The sequence below is a fragment of the Capra hircus genome, chromosome 7 (assembly GCF_001704415.2).
Source record: "Capra hircus breed San Clemente chromosome 7, ASM170441v1, whole genome shotgun sequence".
Classification (NCBI taxonomy): domain Eukaryota; kingdom Metazoa; phylum Chordata; class Mammalia; order Artiodactyla; family Bovidae; genus Capra; species Capra hircus.
The window spans coordinates 51,883,166-51,901,866 of NC_030814.1; the positions used below are offsets into that span (position 1 = coordinate 51,883,166).

Sequence of the window (18,701 nt, forward strand, 5' to 3'; positions counted from 1 at the left end):
TGCTTTAAGATTATGCTGCATTTTTCCTTTTATTTTAGAAGGCCATAGGGCTGCATTCAATATATATATTTTTAAATACTCATGGTCTGTCCACTTGTCCCAAATAGTCCAATTGCCTTTTTATTATATAATAACATATTTTTCTAGTTCTAAGTTTTAAAATCCACATTAAGCCATCAACAACCAGAACTGTATATTTATTCACTTATCAAATATTGACTGAATGCCTGTAATGTTCCAGCACCTCTGTTGGGCACTGGGGATACAATGAAGACAGGACAGATGGGATTTCTACACTGGTAGAGCCTATAGTCTACTCAGTGAAGCCATGAATAATTACAGAGACGGTACAGATATACATACACATTCACACAGAAGTCAATGGGATACCGTGATATAAAGAAAAATTACAGTGTACCATGACAGGAGCTAGCAGACAATTCTAGGGTAGCATACAAATTAAGAATGAGAATATAAAGAATAGACAAGATGGAAAAGGTAAAATGTTAGATGGGACAAAGTGTTGTGATTAGCCTCTAATTAAAATAAATAAATTTAAATTAAAAAAAAAAAGCAAAAAGCTTCATCCAAGGATGTACAATTAATGCAAAACAACGTATGTCCCTATCATAAGCTAATACTATGGGTATTACAAGACTAGAGAAGATGTGGACCTTGCCTTTACAATGTGAGCCGGGACGCAGAGATGACATAGCAGCTTAAGGGCTAAGGGACCCATTCCTTCATCAAGACCACAGGCAGGCTGCTGCACTGCAGGGATGTTTCAGGCACATGCCCCTTTGAAGCATATGAAAGTGAAATGCACTCCGTCATGTCCAACTCTTTGCAACCCCGTGGACTATACAGTCCATGGGATTCTCCAGGCTAGAATACTGGAGCGGGTAGCCTTTTACCTACTTCTCCAGGAGATTGTCCCAACACAGGCACTGAACCCAGGTCTCTCACGTTGCAGGCGGATTCTTTCCCATCCGAGCCCCCCGGGAAGCCCTGGAAGCATGTATTTTTCTGTAAATCACAATTTGTCTATGTGGAGGGAATGACTGCTTAGTGCCTTTCTTCTGTGGTTTATTTGTGTTGCTAGTTGTAATTAAATGTTGCTATTTCATTTCTTTGAGTTGGCTATATTTTGAAACATAATTACATATAGCCTCCTTGGTGATTCTCTCCAAGAATATGTCAGAATTGATTTGTATTGACTTATTCCCCCATACATTCAACAAACATTTGTCAGGTACCTATTTACAGCTAAATACTGTGGATAATACTAAGCTATATAAAACACTGGCTTCACCTTTAATAAATTTATACTCATAATATAGAAGAGATTGAAAACATAAAAATTGATATAGCTAGAAAAATTTACAAGGGCAATGCATTTATGAAATGGCTTTAATCCTAAAACAGAAAATAGATTTAGGTGTTCTGATATAGAGAGTTCTACATTTCATCTTAAGTGAAAACAGTCTCAACAGAAAGGTTAAAGCATAATTTTATTTTTAGTGAAACAACAATAACAATGTGTATGTGCATGTGTGTAAAAATAGACTATCCTTATAAGAGCAGAAAAGGTTTGGAAGTGAATATACTCTGAAAGATGAGATTTGGAAGGTCAAAGAAGGCTTTGCTTTAGAGGATGTGGTTGACTTCTACCTTTATTTTTCTGCGTTTCTATATTTTTTCAATAATTTTAAATTCAGAAGGGTTATAAGAGAGTAGTGAAATTGCTCAGTTGTGTCCAACTGTTTGCGTAGCCTGCCAGGCTCCTCTCTCCATGGAATTTTCCAGGCAAGAATACTGGAGTGGGTTGCCATTTCCTTCTCCAGGGGATCTTCCCAACCCAAGAATCAAACACTGCAGGGGCGCCCATACTGCAGGCAGACTCTTTACTGTTTGAGCTACCAGGGAATATCCATATATAAGAGAGAGAAAGTCCATAAGTATTTGGAAGATACACAAATCACTTTAGCTAGAGAGATCAGAGAAAGTTTCTTCAGAGAAGGAGCTGTGTTGTCGAGGTCCCTAAAGAATGGGTAGGATCTGATATGAAAAGACCTGGAGAAAGGTTTTCCTGGAAAAGAAATTTGGGACAGTCCGATGAAAGTGAAAGTGGAGAGTGAAAAAGTTGGCTTAAAGTTCAAAATTCAGAAAACGAAGATCATGGCATCTGGTCCCATCACTTCATGGGAAATAGATGGGGAAACAGTGTCAGACTTTATTTTGGGGGGCTCCAAAATCACTGCAGATGGTGTTTGCAGCCATGAAATTAAAAGATGCTTGCTCCTTGGAAGAAAAGTTATGACCAACCTAGATAGCATATTCAAAAGCAGAGACATTACTTTGCCGAATAAGGTCCATCTAGTCAAGGCTATAGTTTTTTCTGTGGTCATGTATGGATGTGAGAGTTGGACTGTGAAGAAGGCTGAGTGCCAAAGAATTGATGCTTTTGAACTGTGGTGGTGAAGAAGACTCTTGAGAGTCCCTTGGACTGCAAGGAGATCCAACCAGTCCATTCTGAAGGAGATCAACCCTGGGATTTCTTTGGAAGGAATGATGCTAAAACTGAAACTCCAGTACTTTGGCCACGTCATGCGAAGAGTTGACTCATTGGAAAAGATTCTGATGCTGGGAGGGATTGGGGGCAGGAGGAGAAGGGGACGACCAAGGATGAGATGGCTGGATGGCATCCCTGACTCGATGGACGTGAGTCTGAGTGAACTCCGGGAGATGGTGATGGACAGGGAGGCCTGGCGTGCTGCGATTCATGGGGTTGCAGAGTCGGACATGACTGGGTGACTGAACTGAACTGAACTGAAGTCTGTCCTTTGTTAGAAATGAACAACCTACATGAAATATAAGGATTCTGAGAAGCTCTACAGTTTAGACACCTCATGAACTTTATTCAAACTTAATTTAGCAATTTCTAAACTTATTCAAAGAGTTATTAAAAAAAAAAACAAACAGAGTTTATCTTAGGAAATATCTTCATAGGCAAAGGAATGAGAGGAAGCCCTTTGAGGGATGCCTTGAGAGATGAGGAAGTCCAAAGAGGCTGAAGTGAATTTGCGAACAGTCAGCGTCGTTCATACTGAAGCAAAATCTGAAAAGTTAACCTGATACTATAGAGCCAAGGGTGACCAGCTAGGGTGTCTGAAGAGTGTGTGGGGAGGGGAGGGTGGCTAAGGCAGATGAAGGGTATATGGGTGTGAGGAATGAGGGGCAACATTTCTTCTTTACTAGGAAAAGTGAGATTTGTGCTTTACAAAAGAGACTCTGCCTTGCCAAGTTCATTACAGCATTAGTCACAGCAGCCAAGACACCAAAACAACCTAAATGTCCACTAACAGATTAATAAAGATATGTGTATATGTAATATATATATATTTATACACATATATATATATTTATATGGGGCTTCCCAAGTGGTGCAAGTGGTAAAGAACCCGCTTGCCAGCGCAGGAGACATGGCACACACAGGCTCAGTCCTTGTGTCGGGAAGATCCCCTGGAGTAGGAAACAGCAACCTGTTTCAGTATTTTTGCCTGAAAAATTCCATGGACAGAGGAGCCTGGCAGGCTACAGTCCATGAGGCCACAAAGAGTTGGACACGACCAAGTACACATATTTACACATAATAGTCATTATGTCTGTGTTCAGTCACTCAATCATGTCTGACTCTTTGCAACCGTTTGGACTGTAGCCCACCAGGCTCCTCCGTCCATGGGTCTCTCCAGGCAAGAATACTGGAGTGGGCTGCCCTTCCTTCTCTAGGGGATCTTCCCAACCCAGGGACTGAACCCACGTCTCCTGAATTGCAGGAGATACGGATATATTATAAAAGAATAATGGAGCATTAGACATGACATATAAAATACATATTCACATACAATATGGAATGTTATTCAGCCATAAGAAAAAAGGAAATCCTGATGTTTGTAACAACATAGATAGACCTTGTGTCCAATATGGAAAGTGAAATAAGTCAGACAGAGAAGACAAATACTGCATGATATCATTTATATGGGATCTTTGGGGGGAAAAAGTCAAGCTTATAGAAACAGTAGAATAGGATAGTTGCCAAGTGGGGAAAATAGAGAGAGGCTGGTAAGAGCATACACACTTTTAGTTATGAGCTGAATAAGGAAAAGGAAAAGGAGGCGCAGAAGATGAGATGGTTAGATAGCATCACCAACTTAATGGACATGGATTTGAGCAAACTCTAGGAGACAGTGGAGGGCAGAGGAGCCTGGTGTGCTGGAGTCGTCCATGGGGTCACAGAGAGTCAGACACGACTTAGGGACTGAATAACAACCACAACAAATATAAGCATAACATTCACTATGCTGCTGCTGCTAAGTCACTTCAGTCATGTCCGACTCTGTGCGACCCCATAGACGGCAGCCCACCAGGCTCCCCCATCCCTGGGATTCTCCAGGCAGGAACACTGGAGTGGGTTGCCATTTCCTTCTCCAATGCATGAAAGTGAAAAGTAAAAGTGAAGTCGCTCAGTCATGTCTGACTCTGAGCGACCCCATGGACTGTAGCCTACCAGGCTCCTCCATCCGTGGGATTTTCCAGGCAAGAGTACTGGAGTGGGGTGCCATTGCCTTCTCCAACATTCACTATAGCTGATAACATATATGTAGATACAAATTCAGCAACCTAACAGTCACTTTTCTTCACCTTTCTTAAGCAAAAGAAGAAAAGAAAAATGAAACTAATGGTGTTAATACATTCTCAGTTACATCCAATCACAGGGAACTACCACGAGGTACAATAATATGGGAGGGAGAAAAAAAAAATCTCTTCTTTGCAAAATTAGGCATTTTCTGAATTTAAGAAATGTTACTTTTAAAAGGAAACTACTCTAATTTGCCACTGAGCCCAGAACCCGAGAGCCAAATGAAAGACAGAAATCCAACAAGACAGGGCATGAATTGTGTTGGATTAATAATTCACACTCCCTTTGGGGAAGTGTGTCTGAATCAAAGCCCTAGACTATAACTGCAAAATGATTTTCTTTAAACAAACAAATATATTTATACAAGATAGGGCATGAGGTGTATTGATTTTCCCTCTCTGGGTGTTAATAATTTCCCTATAATTCATTTAATTTTATCTGCATAATTTAATGTCAACTCACATTCTTGTTCCCATATGTAGAAGAGTGAATTAATTATGGGCAGAAACCCCAAGGGGTGCAACCAGCATCACATGGCAGAGTTGATTTCATCTCAGAAACAAACTACTTGATTTTTAGCCAAAAAAAAAAAAAAAATCAATCCTTTCACTGTAAAAATGAAACTTACTGGAAGAGTAATCAAAGATAAATGGAATTCTACTGTACCCGGCCTCTCAGCAGCTCATATGCTGTCACTCCCAGGGACCACCAGTCAACAGCAAAGGAATAGCCTGCTTCTCTTCTGCAGCTGAACATCTCAGGTGCTGAAAAACACAGAAGAGTTAAGTTAGTTTTACTCTGATTGAATTGTGCATGTTTGGTCATGTCTGACTCTTTGTAACCCTATGGACTGTAGCCTGCCTGGCTACTCTGTCCATAGGATTCTCCAGGCAAGAATATTGGAGTAGGTTGCCATTTCCTCCTCCAGAGCATCTTCCCAACCCACGGATCAAACCCGCATCTCCTGCATGGACAGGCAGATTCTTTACCACTGAGCCACCTGGGAAGCCTGCTTTGCTCCCTGAGACATTAACAAATCTATCTTCAAACATGTTCCTTCAAAGGCAAATTACCAGGGAACAGGGTATAAACACTTTTAAGGGTGTTTATCATCCATTGCTAGATTGCTCACTGTAGGCAAATTTTCTAATTTTCTAGTCTTGCTCATTCATCACCAACACACGCAGGCATGCACAGGCCTTAACGGACAAATTCTTCCCTGACTTAGGACAGATGCCTGTTAAAAACTGGATCCCATCAGGCCTCAAATGTCTGGCTGACTCTGTAAGCAAGAAGGCTGAGAGATGTTACTTTGTTGTCTTGATTTGGAAGGGTTGCAGTCAGGATATAAATTTGTATTACTGTGGCAAGCAATGTTCAGAATTTGGCTCCAACTACAGGAGATGGGTTTTCCAGCTTGGAGTCATCTGGAAGAGGCAAGAGTAGCATTTGTAGCCTGATACTGGGGATAAAGGAGAGGAGAAAGGGCGGGGCACTCAGACTGATATAGTTTTACATCAGTCATGGGGCACTGACTCTTTGTTCCATAATTCTCCCTTTTTTTTTTTTCAAATTGAAGTATAGTTGAATTACAATGATGTGTTAATTACTTCTGTACAGCAAAGCAACTCAGTCATATACATATATATACCTATTTTATATTCTTTTCCATTATGATTTATCACATGACACTGAATATAATTCCCTGTGCTACACAGCAGGACCTGGTTGTCTGTGCTGTGCTTAGTTGCTTCAGTCGTGCCCTACTCTTTGCAACCTCAGGACTGTAGCCCACCAAGCTCCTCTGTCCATGGGGATTCTCCAGGCAAGGGTACTGGAGTGGGCTGCCATGCCCTCCTCCAGAGGATCTTCCCAGCCCAGGGATCAAACTCAGGTGTCCTGCAGTACAAGCGGATTCTTTACTGTCTGAGCCGCCAGGGAAGCCCAAGAATACTGAAGTGGGTAGCCTATCCCTTCTCCAGGGGTACTTCCTGACTCAGGAACTGAACTGGGGTCTCCTGCATTGTAGTTAGATTCTTTACCAGCAGAGCTACCAGTTGTTTATCCAGTCTATATTTACCAGTTTGCATCTGATGATCTCAAACTCCCAATCCATTCCCCTCACCACATCTCCCCCTTGGCAACTATCAGTCTATTCTCTATGTCCCTGATTTTGTTCCTCTTTCAGAGATAGGTGTGAAAGAGTGTCATATTTTAGATTCCACATATAAGTGATACCGTATGGTATTTGTCTTTCTGACTTACTTCACCTAGTGTGATAATCTCTGGGTCCATTCATGTTCCTGCAAATGGCATTATTTCATTCTTTTTAATGGCTGAGTAATATTCCATTGTATATATGTACCACATCTGCTTTATCTATTCATCTGTTTCCATGTCTTGGCTATTGTGAATAGTGCTGCTAAGAACATAGGGGTGCACTTATCTTTTTGAATTAGTTTTCTCTGGATATATGCCCAGGAGTGGGATTGCTGGATCATATGGTAATTCTACTGTTAGTTTTTAAAGAGATCTCCATACTGTTTTCCATAGAGGCTGCACTAATTTACATTCCCACCAACAGTGTCGGAGGGTTCCCCTTTCTCCACACCCTCTCAGCATTTGCTATTGGTAGACTTTTTAATGATGGCCATTCAGATGGGTGTGAAGTGGTACCTCATTGTAGTTTTGATTTCCATTTCTCTAATTCTTTCAACTGACTCCAGTGGAAGGCAGAACCTCAGTCAATCTTACTCCAGTGGATATCTCCAGGTACATGTTCTCTAACACACTGAGAACCTTCTACCCACTCTTCCAAGAATAGCGAACTTCTGAAGGATGGAGTGGGGAGAATGACGTAGAAAGCAACGATAGGTCTCTTCTCTGCTTGCTTGTCCAGTACTGAATCTGCCATTTAGAGTCACTCAATAGAAACTTGCTAAATGAATGAACAATATTGAATCAATCAGTCAATCAAGCACTGTTTACAAACGTTAGCTGTGAAAGCAGGCTGTCTGGGCTCAAAATCTGCCTTCACCACTTACTATGACCTTAATTGAGTTAGTGGGCTGAGCGTTAGAATCATCAGCAAAACCAGAATCATGAGAAGGCAGTTCTTACAGAGGTGAGAAACTAAATGTGATAATGGCTGCCAAAATCTCAGCACAGTGTCTGGTACCTGGGAAGTCCTCAAAAAATTAGATACTCTTCAAGAGGGACAAACATCTGTAACACTGGAAATTTTAGCTAGCCAAAAGCTGCACACTTGACCCAAGCTTCAGGTAGTAGGATGCAAGTTCTGGACAAAGGAAATTGGTGTGATATGGGAAATGCACATGGGTTTCCCCTGCCTGGTGCACTCAATTTCAGGTAAAATCCTATGGGCAACATCCAGTTAGAGAGGAAAGATGTTGACATCCCAATGCCGGGATTGATCTTGACTGTGAAAGCCTTTAGCAGGACTAAGTAGTGAATTCCCCTGGTGCATTCACCTTTCATGCTTCACTGCATTCTTTCTGCAAGTAACAGCTCCCCAATGGTCCTGACCCCACAGTGCCCCCACAGACTGGATGCAGTGGACTATAACTCTGCTCTCCCTTATCATTATCTCATAGCAAGTCATCAGATGTGGTCCCACCAGGTGACAGGTGATAGATATCTCAGAGAAGCTGCAGAGAACTTTGAGACATAAACAGACTGTTGTGCTAAGAAAATGTCTAATAGAATAAGCATCTATAAAAGCTGTGTATTCTCTTGCCTTGGACCACCCTTGAAGTTTTTATGAGTAGAATCCTCTCCTACTTACACTGTATTCCAGCATGAATACATTTGAATATGCATTTATTCATTCAATAAATATTCACAGTAGGCTAGGAATTGAGGAATTTGGGAAGAACATTAAGAAAAAAGGGCAGCAGGGTACAAAAGCATGTTGTTGCTCAGTCGCTTCCAACTCTTTGCGACCCCATGGACCGTAGCCCGCCAGGCTCCTCCCCATGGGATTTTCCAGGCAAGAATACTGGAGTGAGTTGCCATTTCCTTCTCCACAAAGCATAATGGATAGGTAATTCTTTGAACTCAAAGTGCTGAAAAGCCAGAGCAGGGAGATGCTGAGGGCTTCCATCAAATGTTCCGTCTCTGAGGTGAGACAAGTAGAGGTGGCAAAGGACTGTTTCCTTCAAAAAACCATTGAGTGTTTTGTTTGTTTTTAAAAATATTTCCATATCTCCATTCAGAAAAGTAAGTAAAACATAAAAGAAGAATTTAGTAAGCAGTTATAACCAAATGGCCATGTAACCTTACAACGTAGAATCTTGACCCCATCACTGGGTCCTGTCCTGTTTACAAACACAGAAGCAACCACTATCCCAAATTTCTGTTAGTAATTTTCCTCTTGCCTTTCTACATAGATTGACTCTCTATTTATGTGCTTCTAAGCAGGAACTTAGTTTTCCCTATTTTAGTAATATATATGTTATACAGATGTTATGTTTGTATGTCTATATAAGAGATGTGTGTATAACATATATGTATAAATAACATGAGTGTGCGTGTGTGTGTGTTAAATCTTACTCCTTGTTTTCTTTGGTGTCTTGCTCTTCTTGTTCAACATTATGTGTATAAAACTCCTCCAACGTGCTACACATAGTTTGTTCACATTCAAAGCTGTACTAATACAGTGTAATTTACCTGTTTCCTACTGTTAATAGCCATGTGGGTTGTTTTCAATTGGGGCTATTTTGAACAAGGCTCTCATGAATATTCCTGCACATGTAAGATTCTTCTAAGTCCACCTATCTTAGGTTACATTTCTGGGAGGGGAAGTGCTGGGGATGAGCTCCTCATCTTCACACATACTAGATAGCATCAAACTATTTACCACGGTGGTTGTACCAATTAACGTTCTGACCAGCAACGCATGAGACTTCACTTTGCTCAACGTCCTGATCCACACTTGGCATTAACTAACCTTGTGACATTTTCCAATCAATTGAGTACATAATGGTCTTCCCTTGTGGTTTAAATTGGCATTCTCCTGATTACTAATAAGCTTGTCCACATTTTAATACATTTATTAGCTATCTGGATTTCCATTATTTGGTTTGCTTTTCAGATTTTAAAGCAACTAGACAGTAGATGCTGGTCAGGACATGAAGAAAGGGTCCAAAACTAACATATAAATCTAGGGCAACAGAAATAATTCATGGAATTTATGAAAATGATTCTAAATTTCCTCTGTAATATATGTGAATAATAAAGGTTTTCTGAAAAAAGGTTAAAGGGACTTGCATCTGTTAAACTGTATTATAAAGCTATAGTAATTAAGATTTATTGACAAAAGTCACAGACTATAGATGCTAGTACATAAAAACCTTAGTTTATGATGAACATGAATATTTTAATTGGTTAAGCTCTGGGTTAAGCTCCTGATTATATTCACACAGACCAAGGGAGGGGAGAAGGAAGGATTGGAGTGATTGGAAAGAGCATTCAGGTAGAAGATGATGAATTCAAAAAAGCAAAACTTCCTTGTTGGGTGAAGGTACTTAAGAACTGGCAGATGGTCCATATTCTCATTGCCAGAGCTGAGGACCTGATGCATAATATGTTTATGCATGTTACGCGTAACATGCATCTTATGTTAGAACATATTGTATATTCCTAGATACTTAATTCATATTTCATCCTAGTTTTCTTTCTTTTTAGAATTTGTTTCTTTCTGGTTCATTGCTAATTATCAGAAAAGTGAAAGTGAAGTCTCTCAGTCGTGTCCGACTCTTTGCGACCCCATGGACTGAAGCCTACCAGGCTCCTCCCTCCATGGGATTCTCCAGGCAAGAGTACTGGAGTGGGGTGCCATTTCCTTCTCCAGGGGATCTTCCCAACCCAGGGATCAAACTCGGGTCTCCTGCATTCCAGGCAGACGCTTTAACCTCTGAGCCACCAGGGAAGAGTGCTGGTGAATATCTGTTAGGTAGATTTTACCAAATTATTGGGAACATAACTGTCAAAAAAAGAAAGCAGACATCCACCTCTGCTATCTCTTAGAAAGATTCCCATCCGAAAATCAAAGGCAAGAACAACTTCTGGATGAAGATATAAGTGCTGACAGTCAGATACTCATTTTTTAAAATAAAACTAGAAATATTTCTGAGAGCTTAAGCTTGGCCTACCTCATTTGGCTTACAACCATTTAAGAATCATATATACCTGGTGGCTCAGAGGTTAAAGCATCTGCCTCCAATGTAGGAGACCCGGGTTCAATCCCTGGGTCAGGAAGATTCCCTAGAGAAGGAAATGGCAACCCACTCCAGTATTCTTGCCTGGAGAATCTCATGGACGGAGGAGCCTGGTAGGCTACAGTCCATGGGGTCACTAAGAGTTGGACACAACTGAGCGACTTCACTTTCACTTATGTATATTTTAAAGTCTCTCTATCTCTCTTTTAGGGAGAAGCTTGATTTTCTGAAGTCAAAAAGAGCTTGCTTTAAATGTAGGCTTTTTCAGTTATTAGCCATGTGATCTTGAGCAAATTATTTCTTGTTCTCCTCATTGTAAAATGGTGATAATTACAGTTTGCCTCACAGGGTTGTTGAGAAAAATAAATGAGTCAATGAATGCAAAGCATTTAACACATTGTCTGATCCCTAGAAGGCTTTCAATAAATATTGGTAATTGTTAATTATAAGGATGAGGGTAGAGAGGGCAGAGAAACTTGACTGGATTCCAATTTCTTAGCTCTATGTGGTGAAAAAGACTGGAAATGCCAATTTTGAGGAGAATCAAATTATATGGGCATTGTATTTAAAATCACTGGGGAGAGGAAAGAAAGATCATCTTCCTTTACTCCTCTCACCATGGAAACCAGGCCTAGAAAACCCAGATGCACATTTTCTGATTTGGCTTCAAGAAAATAGCCTTTAATATGGAAACCCAGGAAACCTGGGGAATAAACTCAGACCAGCAGGCTTGGAGATTCCTTTTTATCATTTGAGTACTGTGAATTTGGGGCAGAAAATAGACTGTGTTGTATGTGTCCATTATTTTAAAAGTGACAAAAGGGACTTATTACCCCTGAAGATAATTGGAAGCCAGGAAATTTGCAGGTGTTCAAATATCACATAAAATCAGGCTCATCTTCCCCTACAGATGACTTGTTTTTCCTCTCTTTAGTTCTGCAAGTAAGACAATGAAATATTGAAAGAAGGTGGCAATGCTCTTGCCTTTAATTTCAAGTTCAAATATTTTGCCTGCAAACTGCTCATGGGATTATAGCGATGATAAGCCTAAAACCAAAATTATAATGGGAATGTACTTTGTGAACTTACATCCTTATGCAGGAGTATGTAAATCATAGTTATAGTAATACTTATATCATTTATTACCATCCCACTTATTGCTGTACCTTCTCTGTTTGATTCTTTAAAAAAAAAAACAAAAAAACTCTTCTCACTAAAAGGTAAGCCCCAAGGGTTGGAGACCTTGTCTATTTTGCTCCCTACAAGATCACCAGCACCTAAAAACAGAGGCAATGAGTAGGTATTTATTGAATGGACTATTAATATTCTTCATCAGGAAGTATGTAGAAACTGTCCTTAATAACTCATAAACTAACGTTCTTTATAGGTAGTCCATGGCACCCTCCTGAATCAAGATCAGACTGGATGCTTGCTAAAAGGAGATTCCTGAGGTTCACCTCAGACCTGTAAAATCAGAAGCTCTCCAGGTAAAGTCAGAGAGGGACTTGTCATTCCTAGCCGCAAGGCCCTACAGATGACTGGACCTCCAGTACATGGTGTCCACACGAATGAAAAACAACGCTTTGCTCTTAGTGGCTATGGCAGCTCAGGGGACCCATACCCATGTAAGGCTTGGTGCCAGCCACAGTGGTGATCCGCATCTCCCCGGGCAGCATCGTGGCAATGTTGAAGTCTGTGATGTGCACGTGCCCTGCGAGAGAAGAGGGCCACAGAGAATGTTAGGAGCTTACTTTGTACATTCCTTTTTTCTCTCTCTTAAAAAAATTTTTTTTATATTGAAGTATAATTGCTTTACAAAGTAACACTAGTTTCTGCTGTACAACAAAGTGATTCTAACCTTTTCATATCATGATCTATCTCCTGGAAGGGGGATGGTTTACATACTGGCCTTGAGAACAGAAAAATTGTGCTTTTACTGCCTGTAGCCAATCACAAATGGCATATAAGAATTTATAAACTAATGAACATTATATGCCATTTGCAAGTGGGTACAGACAGTAAAAGCTCACTTATTCTATCCTCAAGGCCAACAAGGCCTTAAACCATCAACTCTTCAGGAGCCAGGTCTTGCTATGAACAGGTTAGTGCTGCTTGTAAATTTGTAGTTCAACCTCAAAAAGTTTTATCCTTGGTCTTTAAGAGCTCACACTCTGATAAGTTCTACTTGGGCAATTTTTGTCTATTGACATCATTTTAAGTTGGTACAGAATATGAGTATCAAGAGATGGACAGATAAGAACTATTCAAAATATCAAATTTCCAAGCATCTTGTATGGAATCTTTTAAAGAGACTAACATTAATACAAAGAGAACATGATTGTGGATACACATATTAATCAATATTTCTTTGCCAAGAAAGAGTTCTTTTCTCTCCTTGTTTTTCTGAAATATCATTAGGCGTTTTCTGTCTGATAGTTCAAATTGTCCCCCAGTGATCACCAATAAAATAATATATCTAGGGGAAGTATGGGAGAAAAGTCAAGTTCTACTTTTAAAGTGAAAGTAAAGTCGTGTCCAACTCTTTGGGATCCCTTGGACCACCTGGCTCCTCTGTCCATGGGATTTTCCATGCAAGAATACTGGAGTGGGTTGACATTTCCTTCTCCAGGAGCTCTTCCTGACCCAGGGATTGAACCTGGGTCTCCCACATTGTGGACAGATGCTTTACCATCTGAGCCACTGGAGAAGTCTACTTTTAAGAGGCTGTTTAAAGAGCCCTAAACTGGGAGCTAGGTGAGCTGGGTCCTGCCTTGAATTCTGCCCCTAAGACTTTGTAGACTTGAGGTTACTTCCCTGTGCTGAATGCAAGTTTCCCTTTTAAAAAAAGGAACGGCAGACTTAATGCTGTCTAGGGTCTCTCCTCAGCTTTAATACTCATGACAATACCGTGTGGGTCTAACACTCAAATTCAGCAGAGAGCAATCCCTACAGAGTGTATTAGTGTCCTTGTGCTCACAGCCAAAAGTAGGAAAGGGCATTACCAGCCGCTCAGGCAGACAAGCTCATCGTGTTGGTTGGCATGAGTGTCGTATGCTTTGAGAGGATCTTGGAAGTGTTGGCATTTCCATTTGCATGCTTCTGTGGTTGTGATGAGATGTGGTGGTAATTGGAGGGGGTGCCATGGGATTGTTCTTCCACATCCCACAGACCCCACTCCCCCTGCCGACTTCACTGTCTGCTCCCCAATAGCATCCAGCCCATTCCTAATGATAAATCTCGGTCTTTATCACCAGGCTTTTGTTTGATGCAAAAAAAGTGTTTTGTTTTTATCTGATGACATCTTAATAAAGTAACAGTAGCTGAAAGTGAAGGCATTCTTACATAAATGGTTCCAAGAGACGATTTCAAGAGCTTGCACTATCATAATATAGGTTGTTTCAGTATTTTCTTTCTGTTTTTCCCTCATGTTCAAAGCACTGGTTCCTTGGTTCACAAGGTTTGATACAAAATAGGGGAGTCTGGAGACTTAGTAGTTAAGAGCTTGTTCTCTGGAGTCTGATTGCCTGACTTTAAGTCCCAGCTCTACCACTGATTAGCTGTACTACCTCAAAAAGGTGACTGATCCTGACTGTAAAGTTGGGATGATAATAGTGGTCTTCTCATGAGGTTGTTGGGAAGATCAAATGAAATAATGCTGCGGAAAACTTAACTCAGCATTTCACAGGAAGTATGTATCATCCAGTTGTTGCTATTTGTCATGATCAGATGCTCTGGCGTCATTTTGCAAAATACAGGTGTCTGGACTTCTCTCTCCTAAGACCCCAGTGCAGTGGGATGGGTGGGAGAGCCAGGTATCCAGGTTAAAAATAGTACCAAGAAACTCCACAGGTGGTTCAGATGGGCAGCCAGGCATGGGATCCTTGACTTTAGCCTGAGTACATGTTCTAAGCCGACTTAATCCTGAGACTGACTATGCTCACGTAGAAGTATTGGGTTGGCCAAAGAGTTTTTTCAACCTTTTCCATATGCGGGTACAGAAAAACCCAGGTGGGTTTTTGGCCAACCCAGCAGAAGATATAGGATGCTTTAGAACCATTTGGTTCTCAAAGTGTGTGGTCCCAGACCAGCAGCATCAGGAATGTGATAGGAATGCAGACTCCTGGGCCCCGTCCCCACCTACTGAATCAGAAACTCTGAGGGTGGAACCCCTGTGTTTAAATAAGCTCCCCAGGTGATTCTGATACCCAGTTCATTTTGAGACCATGCTTTTAAAAGAAGACCTGGCTTAGTAGAAAATCTTAACCAGTTAGTACTCATTATATTTCTTTTGAATGTGGTTAAAAGTGTTAATTTGATCATATAAGTAGTATTTGAATTTGTATGATTAATCGCAATTTTCATAAGGTTTTCATACACTTTAGGCTAGTGAAGTCATCCCTGTTTCAGAGAAGAGCTGTTTGTGGCTAAGTTCTCAGTGTTCAGAAGTAGCAGAGCTGGAATTAGGATCTAGCATTTGGTCCAGGACTCCTTTGGTGAGTTATGAATTGTCCAAAGACTTTGTGCACCGTATCGTAAGAGCAAGATCTGAAGAAACTCAAAGCACTACCTTCTGATTGGCTCAGGGTACTCTCACCAGGATGTATAGTAAACGGTTGGGAGGAATTATGTGACGGTCAACATCTACTAGAATCTCTGCCCTGGTGCCCTCAAGCTGAACAAGGAAAGCAGAGCCTCACAGAGCCTATGGCCACCAGCCCGACACCTCAGCTCCAGATGGACTTCCTCAGCTGTACTTCCCTTGGCTCACCTTGGGGCCCTTTCCGCAAGTTCCCCTCTGTGCTGGGGAAACGAATCCGAGTGCTGGCTCACAGAGGAAGCTCTGGTTGCCCCACTAACAGAGCGACATAGAAATTGCTCTGGAGTGAGGGACCCCTCTGGCTTTCCCCATAAGTCCTGGCCCTGAGGGAGTCTTAGATCAGAGTTTCTCAACTTGGAACTGACTGAGAACTTGGACCTGATCATCCGTGTGGTGAAGGGCTGTCCTGTGCATGGTGGAATGCTTACTTGCAGCCTTGGCCTCTATCCACCAGATGCCAAAAGCACTTCCCACTCCTGATATACTGACCATCAAAAATGTCTGCAGACATTGTCTCACCTCTGCAGGGAGAGACAGTGGAACAAAGGCATCCAGTTAGAACCACTGCTTTACTGTGAAGTTTTCAAGTACAAGGCCCAGAACTTCCTGATTGCGCACCCTAGGGAGCCATCTGCCTGTTCTTTTCAGCTCTGTACCTGGAGGCACAGAATCACATTAAAAATTGGAGCTCACAGTATTGAGTCACTGAATTTAGTCATCACTGCAGTCATTATTTATACTCTTTCTTACTGCGCATGTGTCCAGCCTGAGGATGTTTCTCAACACAGCCCTCAAGGACACCATAACCAATTGGTTGGCATGGCTCCTAGCTTTCAAAAATTTCCCTAACTCAAAAATGGTGCCACAGTTTTCTAGGATTCTTATTAAAAATTTATATCCTTAGACACTAGCTGAGATTTATAAATCTGATTATCTGGGGCTAAGGTACAGTGTCCTACTGTGTGTGTGTGTGGTGTGTGTGTGTGTGTGTGTTTGGTATAGGTGTGTGTGTCTGTTTATATATAAAAATGCTACACACTCGATTTTTAGGTACATTTTGGGACTCTGCAAAGAAGAAGCTATTAGAATAGCTTCCTCACACCCCTAAACTGAGTTTTTGCCTTTCTCTGTTCCCTGTGACAAAGGAGGGTATCAAGAAACCTAAATTGTAGATAATGTGGTAATTGTCATTCTCTCAGATATACCAGGGAGACATTATTCTTCCTTTGTAGGCAGCACTTATTTCCTGAATAAGGTAGGAAAAAACCACAAGAACCTTAGACACTATGGAACTGATAGAATTGGATGGAGTACCTAAGTTGGTAGGATATGGAAACCATATATCAGAACAGTTGGTTAAGAGCCATCATAGAGTTAATGCCATCTCAGGCTCTGAACCAGTGAGTGAGCCGTGGAAGTAGGACAGTAAATGTATGCTCTAAATTAAAAAAAAAAAAAGTCAAATTCTGATGTGTAAGGAGTGTTCATTCACACTGGTAGAAGGACTCTCCATTTACAAAAGGATTTGGTTCCTTTAAATGTCAGTCTTTTCTGATGAACATGAACTAGTATGACTCAGTAAGAGTAATACAAAGTTTCTCCCTGTTACTGATGGTACTGAATTTAAATATAAGCCACATGGTGTAATACACAGCTCACCTGGAGAAAGGGGAATAGCAGGTGTATCAGAGAGGAGCAGTTATCCTTGCAATTGCTAAATCCCCACGCAAGAGGCACATATGAGCCACCAGGAATTTCATGTCAGAATATTGAGTTGGCCAAAAACTTTATTTGGGTTTTTCCATTACATCTCTTGGAGAAGGAAATGGCAACCCACTCCAGTATTCTTGCCTGGAGAATCCCATGGACGGAGGAGCTTGGTGGGCTACAGTAGACAGGTCGCAAAGAGTCGGACACGACTGAGCGACTTCACTTTCACTATTACATCTCAGGGAAAAAGCCAAAAGAACTTTTTGGCCAACCCAATAGTCAGCTGGTTTGGCCAACAATGCCTGAAAGCTATGTTTTTTGAAATCTGAAAAAAATAGAGAGTAAATAACTTCAAAAAATTATTTTTTCCAGAAGAGAGCCCTAGGACAATGCTTAGAGAATGACCCTCAATCTTGTTTGTTTGCATCTCTCTCTTATTCACATACCCAGTCCTTCCCAAGACAGTGTTTCTCTAATTGATGGCAATGATTCTCCAGTTGAGTTTAAGATGGGAATAAAATACAGAAAAGCTCCTCTTAGGTCACTGTTCAAACCCCAAAGTTTAAGAGTGAAAAGTATCTTTGTAAATAGTACGCCAAGTAACAGGTGTAGACAGGGAACCAGGCAGCGTGGGTTGCTGGCTTGCAGTCCCTAAGCAGCAGAGCCACAGTCCAACCAATAATAAAATGCCCTGAAAAAGTGGGCGTTAGCCTCCTATGTGCATGAGGGAAAGGCAGAACAGGCCATTGAAAGTACAGTTACCTGAGAATTAAGGGTCAGACAAAATTGTTTAAACACAAGACCTGAGAAGCAGATGTGTACAATATTTGGTATATCCCTTTTGGAATCAAAATATCAATAATTCTTTAGTAAAGTCAAGGGTGGATCCAGCTTTCAGTGACTGCACCACCTGGGAAGCCTTATCCACAATATCACTCAATTAATTTTTCCTGAGGGTAGTCTCTAAGGGTGTTTACACTTGAAGATTAACTTATTCCTGGATCTTTCTCCTAATCTACAATCACCAAGTTGATAAGAAAATGAGAAAGAGAAAGACTTTGAATGAGAGCTGGATGACCTCATGGTAGAAATAAGATGAGGTCACACTGGAGATCCAAGACTGAAATGTTGTTCTCCAAATGGAAGGTGTCTTTTGGAAAGGTTTTGGTTGATAGGATCAATATGTCTCCTTTCAGGATCCTGACAAATATTCGAGCAATACAGTGGGCACAGAGGCAAGCAGCTGAGAAAGAAGTGGGGACAGATCCCCAAACCAGGCTCTGTGTGACCAAGACTGTGTTGGGCACACAGAGCACCTTTTTCTATCATGTGCAGAGGTGGCCTCTAGTGGCTAGGGTTGTGAAGCTGACAGTTGTGAAGCTCCACAAAGTTTATTCGTACCAGCGTGAGGGATCCTGCTTCCTACTAAAGGCAGAGATAGCTGGTGTTTTCATGA

At 41.2% G+C, this 18,701-nt stretch overlaps 1 protein-coding gene across 3 annotated transcripts in view; it reads right to left on the minus strand.

Annotated features, from left to right (window-relative positions):
* STK32A (serine/threonine kinase 32A) overlaps window positions 1-18,701 on the minus strand; it is a 133,369-nt gene that overhangs the window by 19,633 nt on the left and 95,035 nt on the right. For all 3 annotated transcript variants that reach the window (XM_018050188.1, XM_005683110.3, XM_013965671.2), the window contains exons 7-8: window positions 12,560-12,649; window positions 5,366-5,463 (exon numbers count right to left, since the gene is read on the minus strand). In XM_018050188.1, the coding sequence (XP_017905677.1) occupies window positions 5,366-5,463; window positions 12,560-12,649 (188 nt within the window). The remainder of the gene's footprint in view (window positions 1-5,365; window positions 5,464-12,559; window positions 12,650-18,701) is intronic.